At 40.6% G+C, this 14163-nt stretch overlaps 1 protein-coding gene across 1 annotated transcript; it reads left to right on the top strand.

Moving 5' to 3' along the window:
- Nucleotides 1-8402: 8402 nt before the first annotated feature.
- On the top strand, nucleotides 8403-9347 carry LOC110195257 (olfactory receptor 52K2-like). Its single transcript, XM_020967916.1, has one exon. It carries the CDS (start codon nucleotides 8403-8405, stop codon nucleotides 9345-9347), a length of 945 nt encoding a protein of 314 aa, XP_020823575.1.
- The last annotated feature ends 4816 nt before the right edge of the window (nucleotides 9348-14163 follow it).

Raw genomic sequence — 14163 nt, 5'->3', positions numbered from 1 at the left:
CTTGCTTTTTCAAGAAGTGGGGAGGGGAGGGAGTGGGAGAATTCAGAGCTTGAAATTTTTTAAAAGAATGTTAAAATTGTGTTTACATGTAATTGGAATACGTGTGTGTGTGTGTGTGTGTGTGTGTGTGTGTGTGTGTGTGTGTGTGTGTGTGTGTGTAAAAAGAACCATGACCAACACAATGATATTTCCTGAAAACTCGTGATGGAATATGCCATGTATTTCTAAATAGAGAGCTGTTTAGCTCAGAGTACAGACTGAGCCTTCTTCTTGTTATTGTTGTTGCTTTATGACATGGTCAATGCAGGAATTTGTTTTGATTGACTATACATACTTATAATGGGGTTATGTTCTTAGTAGGAGAGAGGAAGTGGGAGGAGGAAGAAAAAGATGATCTGCACTTAAAAAGAATGTTTGACTTTTAAAAATAATTAAGTCTTACATAGTCTGGCTCTAGCCTACCTTTCCACACTTATTATACATTGCTCTCCTCCATGCATTTTATGTTTTAACCAAACTGATCTGCTTGCTGTTCCATTTATACAACATTTCAGCTCCTATCTCTGTAGCTTTGCACTGGCTATCCCCATCGGTCCTCCTCTTAGATTCATGATGCCTAATTATGTTCAAACCTCAACTCAAGTGCCACCTCATACAGGAAGAATATTCTGATTAGCTCTACCTACTAACGCCTTCCCCAAAATATTATTTTGCATAAATTTTGTATTTAATTGCACACATATGTATATGGGGCAGGTTCTGGAAAGAGTGTTGATCTTATAGTCAGAGGAAATTAGATTGTATTTCCCTCCTGCCATTGCTTCTCAGCCACTCTAAACATCATCTCAATGTAGCAGACTCACTCTAGACTCATACCAGGACTCTAACATTCTATACCTCAGCTTCATCAGTTAGACAACATTCAGTTAGCTTTGTTAATTGTCCACTGTGTGCCAGGCACTGTGCTAAGCACTGGGGATATAAAGAAAGCCAAATCAAAATAAAATGATGACAACAACAGTCCTGCTCCTAAGGAGCTTATAATGTAACATGCAAACTCTATGTACAAGCAAGATATACACAGAATAAACTGGAGAAAATCTAGGGGGAGGGTACTAATATTAAGGAAGACTGGGAAAGGTTTCTTACAAAAGGTGGAATGTTGGCTGAGACTTGAAGGAAGCCAGAGAAGTCAGGAGGTGATGAAGAGGGAGAAAGTTCACGGGCACTGTGTAAAAGCTGAGAATACATTCATTCAACAGACATTTATTAAGCACCTACTATCTACCAGACACTGTTCCAGAAAAACAACATGTATCCATGTATCTATCCATACACATACGTCATATATGTCACATGTAATATACTATATTTATCCACATTGATATCTACATATTTTTGCAAATCACTTAGCACACTGTCTGGCACGTAATAGGCACCTAGTGCATGCCAGCAATTATTATTATTATTAACATGTGCATCCATATATTTATAATGGTTACAATTTATATAATGCTTTATGATTTGTGAAGTTCTTTACATGAGTTATCTCATTTGATCCTCACAACAACCTTAAGAAGTAGGTGCTATTATTATCCCTATTTGTTGTTGTTGTTATTGTTTGGTTGTCTCAGTCATGTCTGACTCTTCATGATCCCAGCTGGAGTTTTCTTGGCAGAGATACTGCCAGATAATTTTACAAATGAGCAAATTGAGGCAAACAAGGTTAAGTGACTTGTCCAGAGTCATGTAACTAGTAAGCATCTGAGACCAGCTTTGAGCTCCTGAAGAGGAGTCTTCCTGACTTCCCAATACTCTATCCACTGCACCAACTAGCTGCCTTATCCCCATTTTTCAGAGGAGGAAGCTGAGGTTGAGAGAAGTTAACTGACATGCCTAGGGTCATGTAATTAATAAATGTCCTAGGCATGATTTGACCACAGGTCTTACTGACTCCAAGTCTAGCACTCTATCCACTGGGAAGTCTTCTAATTAAACATGATCCTCAGTAGAATCACCTCTAACCAACCCATACTTGAAGTTTTCCAGTAAGGGGCGAATGTGCTACCTTTCAAGGTAGCCCATTACAGTTTGAACAGCTCCAACTGATGAAGAGTTTTTTCCTTATATTGAGCCTAAATGTGTCCTTCAATTTCCAACCATTCCTATTAGTTTTGCCCTCTGGACAACATAATCAAGTTGCATACCTATTCTACATGACAGCTATCTTGTAGCTGTTATCTCTTCTCCCCTAAGTCATTTTTCCTCCAAGAGAAACATCGCTACATTCTTTAACTGACCTTATATATTATGGTGTCTAGAATGGTATAGTTGAAAAAGCACAGGAAAGTTGGCTTGGAAACCTGGCTCTCTTGCGTTAATGGAAGCGGAACCAGGGCAGCTAGGTGACACAGTGGATAGAGCACTGACCCTGAAGTCAGGAAGACCTGAGTTCAAATCCGGCCTCAGACCAAACACTTGACAATTGTTAGCCGTGTGACCCTGGGCAAATCACTTAACCCCAATTGCCTTAAAAAAAAGTGAGTAGAACCTGAGGCATTTCACTTCACTACTCTGGGCTTACTGCCTTCTCTACAAGATGAGAGGATTAGTCATAGAAATTATCCTTTCCAGTTTTAAATCATATGATGATACAAGCATCGTATCAGTCAACTAAAACTTAGATGGCTATTTATTAAGATGCTGTACAGGGCATTTCTGTTCAAGGAGAGGGCAAACTAAAACTTTGAGTCTCTTCTTGTCTCTGAAATTCTGTGAATATGGGTGCAATTATGGGGGGGGGAGGAAGGGAGAGGAAGAGAGATCAGGAAAGAATTTAGTAGAGATAGATTATAGACAAAAACCCAGGTCTTCAGACTCCCTGACTCTGTCAAGTAAATTACAATTCCCCTAATTCATTCCCAGTAGGAATGAAAAATACAAGATCACACCCCACATTCCAGTATAATAGCTTCTAATGGCCTTATAAACAGTGATTTTATGGTCCTTCTCTGGAGTCTCCCTAAAAACCTTCCTTGGGGACAGAGGCACCTTTAATTACTCCCTTTCACTATCTAGAAAAGAGGCCAGTGGTGAGGTAAATATTCATTTACCTCCCTTCTACCTTTCATCCTCTTCTTGTGTGGTATTTGGAAAGCACAGAGGAGAACAACTCCAAACTGCGTGCATAGATACTAGAGCCTATGGATACATACTAAGACAACTTCCAGGCCTTGAGGGTAAGAACAGTAGTCAGAGAAAGTGGAAACATGATCAGGCATTAGGAGTTCTAGAGGAACATGGGTAGCAGGGTGGTGAGAGACCATCTGTTAAGACTCATTGCCTCCCTAGAAAGATAACATCAGGGTGAATAACTATGATCTCTTCCAACGGTCTATATAGAGCTGATCAGGTTGACAAGGCTGAGCTTATTTTAAACAGACAAGGTAGGAAGGAAATGAGCCTATATTGGGAGATAGGGTATTTGGGAGTCTTAAAGTCTGTTGTTTTGTCTTTGTTACTTATATGATCCATACCTCATGTCTCATCTATGAGGGACATCAATTTCATATGAGAGATCATGTGATCTCTCATAGAATAAACCAGAACCACTCATCCTACACTTCATTTAATCATCCTGTACTTCATCTCAGTTTCAGCACTTTCTCTTTCGTCTCCTGTTGTTCTATATTACTTTTCCTTCAAGGAAAACTTTCCTCCCTATGACCCCTATAATTGTAACAATTCACATTTGTATAGTACTATTAACAAATGGATCTCTCTCTCATATATGTGTGTGTGTGTGTGTGTGTGTGTGTGAGAGAGAGAGAGAGAGAGAGAGAGAGAGAGAGAGAGAGAGAGAGAGAGAGAGGCAGAAAGACAGGGACACACAAAGTATAAGGTACGTGGTACAAATATTTTATGGACTTGAAATCAAGGAGAGTTCAGATCTGGACTTAAAGCCTTTCTAATTATGTGCCTCAGGGCAAGTAACTTAGCTTTAGTTTCCCCATCTGTAAATTGGGAATGATAATAGTCCTCTACCTCCCAGACTTGTAGGAATGATCAGATGCAATAACATAGTTAAAGGACTTTGAAAATCTCAAAGTGAAACATAAATTCTAGCCATTATTAGACTCATCATACAAATAAAAATACTGAGATTCAGAGAGATCCTGTCCTTGGTGTCTATCCTTACCCACTGAGAAGTGCCACTAATTGACTAACTCATCTAATTACATTTCCACTGCACCTCTGTGTCTTATCCTCCTCCAAATCTCTATTCTTCCCACTTGGAATGTCCTCCTGATTACCAGGCCCTATGTTTGCTCTTCTTCCCCATCTAACTCATATATCACCTCTTCCATTTGATTCAGTTTTCTAAACTGTAAGGTAGGAAGCATAAGTTCACCTACCTAACAGGGTTACTGACAGGATGAAATAAGAGAGTAGCTATAAAGTGCTTAGCACAGTATCTGGCACACAGTATATGCTTAATAAATGTTTGTTCTCTTTCCCTTCTCTATACACCAAACCAGATTCTCTAATTTCTCACTTCCCACTAGTGTCTCCTAAACACTATGGTATTTCAGTTTGTCTGAATATCAAAACTTACGTCCTTCTCGAGGGCATGGACTAGGGGGGGAAGATAAAAGGGAAGAAAGGAAAAACGGTATAGAGACCAAGACATAGATATCAAAATGCTGTATGAACACGATTAGTTCTGTAAACCAGGAGACTAGGACTGTAGCCCCAGCTCCTTAACTGACGTGGTAAGTTACCTTGACCAACTCTCTTGGTTTCAATTCCCCTGTTGTTTAGAATGAAAGTTCAGATTAAATTATCTCTACAGTTCTTTCCAGCTTGACAATTTCAGGGTTCTGCAATACTTGCTCCAGCAGTCAGTTAACAGGACTGATTTAATATCCACTATAGGCAGAGCCCCATACTAGGCACCAAAGAAATAGGAGACATTCTTGGGTATCTGTGAGCTAAAGGCTAGGGGGTGAAATAAGGCAGAGAAGTGGAAAATGACAAGATTATGGAAATATAACTGATATCTCTGAGGTTTTCAGTACAGAAGGACCAGAAAGTAAATGATACCAGCACATATGATCAGATCATTTATTCATTTATTAATTCATTTGACAAACCATTTAAGTTCACAGTACAAATATATATTTCTTGGTCTTAAGGGTGCTGCCTTTTAGAAAGGACACCGAAAAGCTAAATTATGGCAACCAAGATGGTGAAGGAACTATAAATCATGTCATATAAAGATCAATTTAAAGAACTAGGGTTGGCTGGGGGCAGCTAGGTGGTACAGTGGATAGAGCACCAGCCCTGGATTCAGGAGGACCTGAGTTCAAATCCGGCCTCAGACTCATAACACTTACCTGGGCAAGTCATTTAACCCCATTGCCTAGCCAAAAACAAAAAAAGAACTAGGGTTGGATGCCTTAGGATAAGATGATTATGGGGGACATGATCCCTAAATTCAAGTATGTGAAGATCAGTTATGTGGAATGGGGATTATACTTGTTTGGTTTATTATTATTATTATTACCATTGTTATTAATTATTATCATTAATAATAATAGCTGGAGCTTATGTGGCACTAAAGGTTTGCAAAGAACTCTACAAATATTATCTCATTTTATCCTCACAACAACCTCAGGAGGTAGGTACTTTTATTTTTCACATTTTGCACATGAGGAAAACTGAGGCAGACTGAGACTTTCCTAGGGTCACATAGCTACTAAGTGTCTTAGATCAGATTTGAACTCAAGTCTTCTTGACTAGAGATCCAGTGCTCTGTCCATTGCCCTAGGCCACCTAGCTTCTGGGTTTTACCCCAGAGTGTAGAAGGAGTAACATCAGATATATGGAACTTCCAGAGAGGCAGATTTGGGCTGCATGGAAGGAAAAGCTCCTTAACAATGAGAGCTGCCCAAAAGTAAAGTGCCTCAACAGTGAGTGGGGTCCCTTTTTATTGAAACTCCTAAATCAAAACACATTGTTGGGAATGTGGTGGTAGGGAGGATTCCTGTTCGTGTACCAATTGGACTATAAGCACCTAGATGATGCAGTAGAGAGAATACTGGGCCTGCAGTCAGGAAGACCTATATTCAGATCTGGCCTTACTAGTTGTATGATCGTGGGAAAGTCACTTAACCACTCACTGCCTCAGTTTTCTCAATTGTAAAGTGGAGAAAATAATAGTATTTATCCCATAGAGTTGTTATAAGGATCAAATGAGATAATATTTCTAAAGCCCTTAGGACAGAGTAGGTACTAAATAAATGTTTATTTCCTCCCCCTCTTTCTCTTTGAATCTCTAATCAATGACTCCTCTTTCTATAATACTTATAGGTTTGCTAAGCACTTTCCTTAAGACAACCCTATGAGATGTACAGTGAAATGATTATTATCTCTATTTTACAAGTGAGGAAATTAAAATTAAGAGATCTTAGGAGACCTGCCCCCGAATACACAACTAATTAGTGTCCCAGTCAGAAGTCAAATGCAGATCTCCCAACATGTACACCTCTTCACACACCCCACATCTCAACCAAATCATTTCCCAATCCATTTCCCAAACTCAATATTCCTTCTCTCAACTCTGTACCTTTGGCATCAATTTCCTCCCATTTTCTGAATGTACTCCCTCTTTTCTGTTGTCCCCTGGCATCCCAAGCATCCTTCAAGGTTCACCTCAGGAGCCGTCTCCTCCGCAGAACCTTTCTTGAACTCCCCATAAGTTGTTGGTATTCTTCATCTTCTCAAATGATCTAATTCACTTCTTTGTGCACATAACCTGTCCTCCAAGAATGAGTAAATATCTTGAAAGGACTATTTTGGTTTTTGGTTTAGTTCCTTAGCCTGGTACCTGAAATATAGTAGGCATTTAATAAATACATGCTGAGCTGAATTCAGTGGAATGCTCACCCTAAGCCCAGCACTTTTTTCTATATGTGCATCTTCACCCATCAATGAGTTATAGTCACATTAGTTAATGGAAGGGTTTTTGAGAAGGAAGACACACATACACACACACACACACACACACACACACACACACACACACACACCCCTCAGGATTAGGAGAAGGATAGATTTCTTCCAAAGATAGGCAGAATAATTCAGGCAAACAGAAGATCCTTCAAAGGCGATCGCAGAAGCCTTGGGAGCCCCTGACTCTTGCCCTTGAAAGTATTCTGGACCTTGAGCAGGATGGATCAAGAGGAGACCATCAGTTGCATAGAAATCACACATTCTGGATGATCCATCCTCTGACACTGAGGGCTTTTATGCCCCTCAAATGGCTTATGCAGAAAAATATAAGCAGTGTCCTCATGAATTATTTAGGGACTTCTTTGCTATTTGAGCACAGGTGCCATGCACCTCAGGGAGCGTAAAAAGTAGGAAAAATCTAGGTCATGAGATATAATCCTTGAAATTTGGAGGAATCCAGAACTAATTCAATATATACACCTCAGGGTGTGTACATACGAAGTCAGTACTATGTGTTGTCCTTCACATTTCAGGGGAAGACAGGTAGGTGAAGGAGTTTCACACAAGCAATGTCCATCTTCTCAGTCAAGTTGGAAAAAGTGGTGTACTGAAGCCAACTGAAACCAACTCACTAGAGCCACTTGTTACATTTTCAGTGTAAGGACTTACACCTCAGAAAGTGGTAAATGCTATAAATTGAGGTTTGATTTATTGTTTTCTTGATTATCTCGACTTAGAAAAATGAGGGAGAAAATATTAATAATGCAGATTAAACTCGAAATTGTGCCATGTGCACTTTTTTGAGATTCAATTAGTAAGCATTTATGAGAACAGCTCAGGCTAAAAACTATGCCTACCACAGAGCTTCATAAAATTGGGGTTCCATGGACAAGGTGTTCAGAGCAAGAAAGTCGTACATCAGTGATTACTAACCATTAGATACCTACAGACATGAAAACCTGACTATTTAGATTTCTAAAATCCAACTTTTTGAAACAGGGAGCCATTTCATGTTAGCCAGTCATTGTATATTTTCAGGGAGAGGATTAATATGATAGTAACAAGGCCTCCAGGTATCTTCCCTGACCACTTGAACACTCAATGCTCATTTGCTCCTCTTAACTTCTACAAAACTTAACATCAATATATCTCATTTTCCATTTAGTACACACTGCCTGGTGGCATTTCTTGCCCTGTTATTTAATCTTGGAAATGTATTCTAAAGCGTTCTTTTTTGGTTTCCATCTAGGTCAATAACTTTCTAATTTCCAAGAGGTTGGACCAAAGGAGGTATTCATAATTGCAAGGTGAGAGGCCCTTCCTGGGCACTTTTAATGGGAAAATATCACTGAGAAGGCAGCCATAGGTAAGCTCAGCTAAGGATCATCATGTCAGCTTCCAATATCACTTCCTTACATCCAGCCTCTTTCCTGCTAATGGGAATCCCAGGACTAGAGCATCTGCACATCTGGATCTCCATCCCTTTTGGTTCAGCCTACACCCTTGCAGTACTAGGTAACTGTACTCTGTTGTTCATCATCTGGACAGATCATGCCCTCCATGAACCTATGTACCTCTTCTTGGCCATGTTATCAGCCATTGATCTTGTCCTCTCTTCCTCTACACTTCCCAAGATGCTGGCAATCTTCTGGTTTGGTGATCATGAGATCAATTTCCATGCCTGCCTGACCCAAATGTTCTTCCTCCACTCCTTCTCCATTATGGAGTCAGCTGTCCTCCTGGCCATGGCCTTTGATCGTTTTGTGGCCATTTGTGAACCACTGCGATATGCCACAGTGCTGACACAGTCACTCATTGCCAGGATTGGAATGGCAACTGTAACCCGAGCAGTGACACTCATGACCCCTCTCCCATTCCTACTCCGACGTTTTCCCTACTGCCAGAGCCGAGTGATTGCCCACTGCTACTGTGAACACATGGCAGTGGTGAAGCTAGCCTGTGGTAACACACGGTTCAACAACATCTATGGCATTGCAGTAGCTCTGGTCATAGTGGGGTTGGACCTGCTTTTTGTGGCCCTCTCCTATGCTCTGATTCTTAGGGCAGTGCTGAGACTGGCCTCTCAGGAGGCTCGTTACAAAGCCTTTGGAACATGTGCCTCCCATGTGGGTGCCATTCTAGCTTTCTACACGCCTGTTGTGATCTCATCAGTTATGCACCGGGTGGCCCGCCATGCTGCCCCCCATGTCCATATCCTTGCAGCCAACTTCTACCTGCTTTTCCCACCCATGGTCAACCCCATCATCTATGGAGTCAAGACAAAACAGATCCGTGAACGAGTCCTAGGTATCTTCCAAAGAAAGAAAATCTAGATGGGGGCCAGTGAATTGATCATGGGACTGTAGGGCAGATGGCAGGAAAGAGTTTCCCATTTCTCACTGCCCCCTGCCCAGAGTTCTGAACTTGGTCCCTAAACAGAAGAAGGGAGAAATGAAACACTTTTGCTTCTTCTGGGAACTGGCCTAAGATTATATGAAGAGAAACACAGTATCTACCCTTGATTCAAATACTAGCATCCTTGCCCTTTGAGAAGTACTTATCAGATGTAGAGAAGGCAAAGTTCCTCAGTGAGTCTTAGGCTAATGAAAGAGGCTGAGCACACACAGAGACACAAAAATATTTCCCAAATGACAAACCAAAAAACACAAATAAGCAAAGTGATAATAAACAGTTATAGAAATCTAGCTTTTACTTAACTGGCACAGGGCCAATTCCTCTCCTCTAATGCCCTTTTGACCTTAGGAAGACCCTTCCTTAGGATGGAAGAAGAGAACGGGTATCCTGTCTGTCCACTCAGAATATACTTTCCAAAAAACGTTCATTAAGCACTAGCTGTTCACAGTGATCTGGGTGTGAGGAGCAAGGGAAAGCAGCCTATCTTTGCCTTCCAGGAGATCACAGTTTGCTCAGAAGGCTTTAATACACTTTTAATATACTGTCTCTGAAGCAGAAACAACTCCTCCTGTTAATGGGCCCTGGAGTCTTTAGAAACTGTTGGAGAACTATACAGGACATCAAAGTCTCATGGGGAGGCAGTGACAGATGCAGAGATAACTCCCTTTCTAAGACCCACTGCCTTCCTTCCTCCCTTCCCCAAGGCAGCCCTGTAAAGGGAACAGAATCTCAGAGTTCCAAGGGATTTCAGAAGTCATCTGAGCCCACTGTACTTTTCGGTGGTTGAATTGTTTGGAAGGTTTTCCTTTATCAAGTTAAAATCTCCCTCTGTACAACTTTCACACATTGTTCCATTTTTATGACCTTAGGAGCCTAACAGAACAAATCTCATTTCTCTTTTATAGGAAGGACCTTCAGACATTTAAAGACAATTATTATTTCTTCCCATGATTATTCTCTTCTGAAAAACAAAGCAAATATTTGGCATTTATATGGGACTTTAAGGTTTGCAAAACATTTTATGTTATCTCATTGAGACTCCAATAAGACTGAGAAATAAATATTATAGGTTTTATTAATCTCAATTTTACAAATGAGGAAACTGAGGCTCGAGGAGCTTATGTTTCAGCTTCAGTCACACAAGTGCCTGAGGGAATTTGAATGACAAGTCTTTGTGACTCCAAGTCTAACACTTCACTCACTAAACCATGCTTTCTTATTGTGCTCAGCACCTCTAGCTCCTTCAGCCAAGCTTCAGATGATATAGTCTCCAGTTCCCTTACAAGCATCCTCCCGTGAACCCTCTGAAATTTGGCCACACCCTTCCTGAAATGAGGGATCTAGAAGTGAACCCATCTCAAGGTGTGGTCTGATCAGGACAGAGTAGAGCATTACAGAGTCAGCTCTCTAGACTTTGCTTGCCTTAATGTAGGATTATATTAATGTTTTTGTCTGCCATGTTCTGCTCCAGTCCACTAAAATCCCTGGCAAAGATTATTCCACCTCCTACAGGCACTCATCATTCATGTTACTGCAAATCTCCCATGTTTTTCTCAAAGTCAAGTCCCCAAGTCCTTCAGGCTCTCTCTTCAGGTCCAACACATCTGTGGAAATGGAGCTTCATGGTTTTTCTTCAATCCTGCCTTTCCTGAGTCTCAGAAAGGGCCTTTAACTCTCTGCCTCCAATTTCATATCCCTTATGGATATTCTCTCTTCATCTCCCCTAGCTGACTATGACATCAGCCGACTCTAGACCACATGTTGTTGTTGTTGTTCAGCTGTTTCAGTCATTTCTGACTCTTCATGATTCCATTTGGCATTTCCTTGGCAAAGATACTGGAGTTGTTTGCCACATCCTTCTCCAGCTCATTTTACAGCTGAGGGACTGAGGCAAACAAGGTTAAGTAGCTTGTCCAGAGTCATAAAGCTAATAAGTGTATAAGGCCAGATTTGAATTCAGAAAGATAAGTCTTCTGGATATCAGGCCCAGCACTCCATCAATTGTGCCACCTACCTGCCTTAGATCATGTATAGCAATTCTCTACCTACTGTGTGCAAGGAATTGCACTTGGTGTTAGTAATACAAATACAGAGAATAAACCAATCCTTAATCTATGGGAGTTTACATTCTCTTGGAGTAGGCTACAAGTACATTTATAAGTATAGCCAGAATAAGTATAAAGTGAATAAATGCAAACAGAAATAAATAAATATGAGTGGTTAAATAAAAAAAAAATAGTAGGGGAGGGAGAAATTAGTAGTTGGGGAAATCAGAAAATGCTTCATGTAATAGATGACACTTGAGCTTTTTTCTCTTGAAAGAAAACATGTATTCTAAGAGGTATATCCATTATCACAATCCATTGGATTGTGAGCTCTTTCAGGGCAGGAACTGTCTTTCACCTTTTTTTGTATCCTTAGCCCTTAGCACAGTGCTTCACACATGTTAGGTACTTAATAAATATTTATTGACTAATATAAATTTGAGAAGAATGTTTTCCAAGCATAGAGGATAGCCAGCACAAACATGTGGAGAAGGGAAATAATGTCCTGATATGAAGAATCAATTTGGCTGAGTCACAAAATTTGGGAAGGTGAGTGATATATAATGGAGATGGACAGACACACTGGGTCTGATTGTGAAGCACTTTAAATGCCAAACAAAGGAGTTCATATTGTATCCTAGAGATAATACAGAGCAACTGAAGCTCATTAAGATGGGGGTATAGAGACTTAAGGATCTGTGCTTAAGGGAAATCGCTTTAGCAGATGTGTGGAACATGGGCTGAACTGGAGAGAGACTTGAAGAAGAAAAAACCAATCAGGGGATTGACGAGGCCCTGAACTCAGGTGACAGCTATATAAACATAATGAAGTGGTTCAATGTGGGAAATGTTGCAGAGCTAGAAATGGAAAGATTTGGCAACTGATTGGATCGGTGGGGTGAGGAGGAATGAGGAGTTGAGGATAATCCAAGGTTCTGAACCTGAGAAAGTGGGAGAAAAGTGGTGTCTGCCAAAAGTAGGAAAGTATGGAAGAGAAGCTGGGTATAGTAACAAAGATAAAAAGTTTATGTTTTAGACACATTGAATTTAAGATGTCTCTTAGATATCCAATTGAAAATTGGCAGTAAAGAACTAAAAATCAAGGGAAGACTAGGGCTGTGTGTACAAACATATGTGTATATGTGTGTGTATGTATATATCTATGTACATATATGCACATATATATATGTATGCATATATGTGTTGCATATACAACAAAGAAATTAAGAATATATAAGGAGTGGAAAAAGACCACCAGATTTGGCAAATAAGAGCTCACTGGCAATTTTGGAGAGTCATTTCAGTTGAAAGATGATTCTCCCTTACTGATATTCCTTAGTCCAATGCATGACCTTCTCTCTTCAAGTTACTTCCATTTCCTTTCAACAGCTTCTTCCCCCTCCAGTTGTCCTCCTAGGGCCCTCAATGGAGATCTTGCCGTACTTTGTCCTTAGTCCCCCATGATGAGTATCTTAAACACGTGAGATCACTGGACTTGGTGGACCCCTAAATAGGCTCCCAGGTGTCCCAGGCCATGTGCTCATCAGGAGCTCCAGTTTGGCCAACAGAGGCCCCAGCCCCAGACAATATTCACATATACTGAGGCTATTTAACTTACAGATAATGGGGAGAAAATTGTCTCTTTTGGAGGTTTGTTATGTTATTATTCTCCAGTGAGGTCAAAGGTGTCGGTTTTCTTAGATACACCAGGTAAATAGATTTATATCATTATGGCCTTTTATGTCTGATTGTTCACTTTAATTGCTCATTGGGGCTCTTCTGTTGGTGTCTGTGTATAGTAGCAGGAGGATCCCAAACCGAGACTGAAGATCTAATAGACAAGACTTGAAGAACCAAGGGGAAGACCCCAGGTGGAGAAATGGCCCCCAAATCCTCAGACACAGGACTGTGTGCTAGGGTAGGTACTGTCATGGATCTATGCCCATATCAGTGTAGGCACTGCCCCCTCTGGTACAGCTCATAGACATCCAATTCATCACATATCTTGAGCTAGAAGGGATCTCAGAAGCCAGCTACTCTAAGCCCTCTATTTTACACAGGAAGACACTGAAGTCCAAGGAAGTTAAATGACTTGCCCAAGGTCACACAGGAAATAAATATCAGCTGTGGGATTTGAACCTAGGTCCTCTCAACTCCAGAGCTATTTCTCTCTGTACTGTCATGCAGCTAGGATATCCACTGACCTGCAAGTGGCTGGAGCATGAGGTCTGGTCAGGAAGACCTGAGTTCCAATCTATCCTCACACCCAAGGGTTCCTGGCCAAATCATTTAACCAATCTTTTCCTCAGTTTCCTTAACTCTAAAATGGGCATAATTATAGCACCTTCCTTCTAAGGTTCTTCAAATGAGATATTTTTAAAACACTAGCACAGTGCCTGGCACACAATAGGCACATAATACATATTTATCTTCTTTCTTTTCTTTCCATCATGTGGCCCCTGCCATCTTACTTTGTACAGATCTTGTCCATATTTTTCCATAATTACTTCACAGAAGATTTCTCCAAAATACTGGAGACCAGCTTCCAGTTGTTTTAATATTCCATGAAAACAGGTGAGAAATGTGGGCTGTCTTTCTGGTAGCCCTCACTCTTACTACATGATGAGTCATCCTCCTCCTTCTGGCCATATAGCAACCTTTCATAATTATGAAAAAGAAGGAAAAACAA

The sequence above is a fragment of the Phascolarctos cinereus genome, unplaced genomic scaffold (assembly GCF_003287225.1).
Source record: "Phascolarctos cinereus isolate Bilbo 61053 unplaced genomic scaffold, phaCin_HiC Scaffold_726;HRSCAF=1367, whole genome shotgun sequence".
NCBI lineage: Eukaryota > Metazoa > Chordata > Mammalia > Diprotodontia > Phascolarctidae > Phascolarctos > Phascolarctos cinereus.
Note: the sequence above shows the minus strand (reverse complement) of the source record. Positions and strands in the feature narration are given on the sequence as shown.

Bases quoted from the DNA above. Each gene is read 5' to 3' on its own strand.
- LOC110195257 (XM_020967916.1), top strand. From the start codon at position 8,403: ATGTCAGCTTCCAATATCACTTCCTTACATCCAGCCTCTTTCCTGCTA.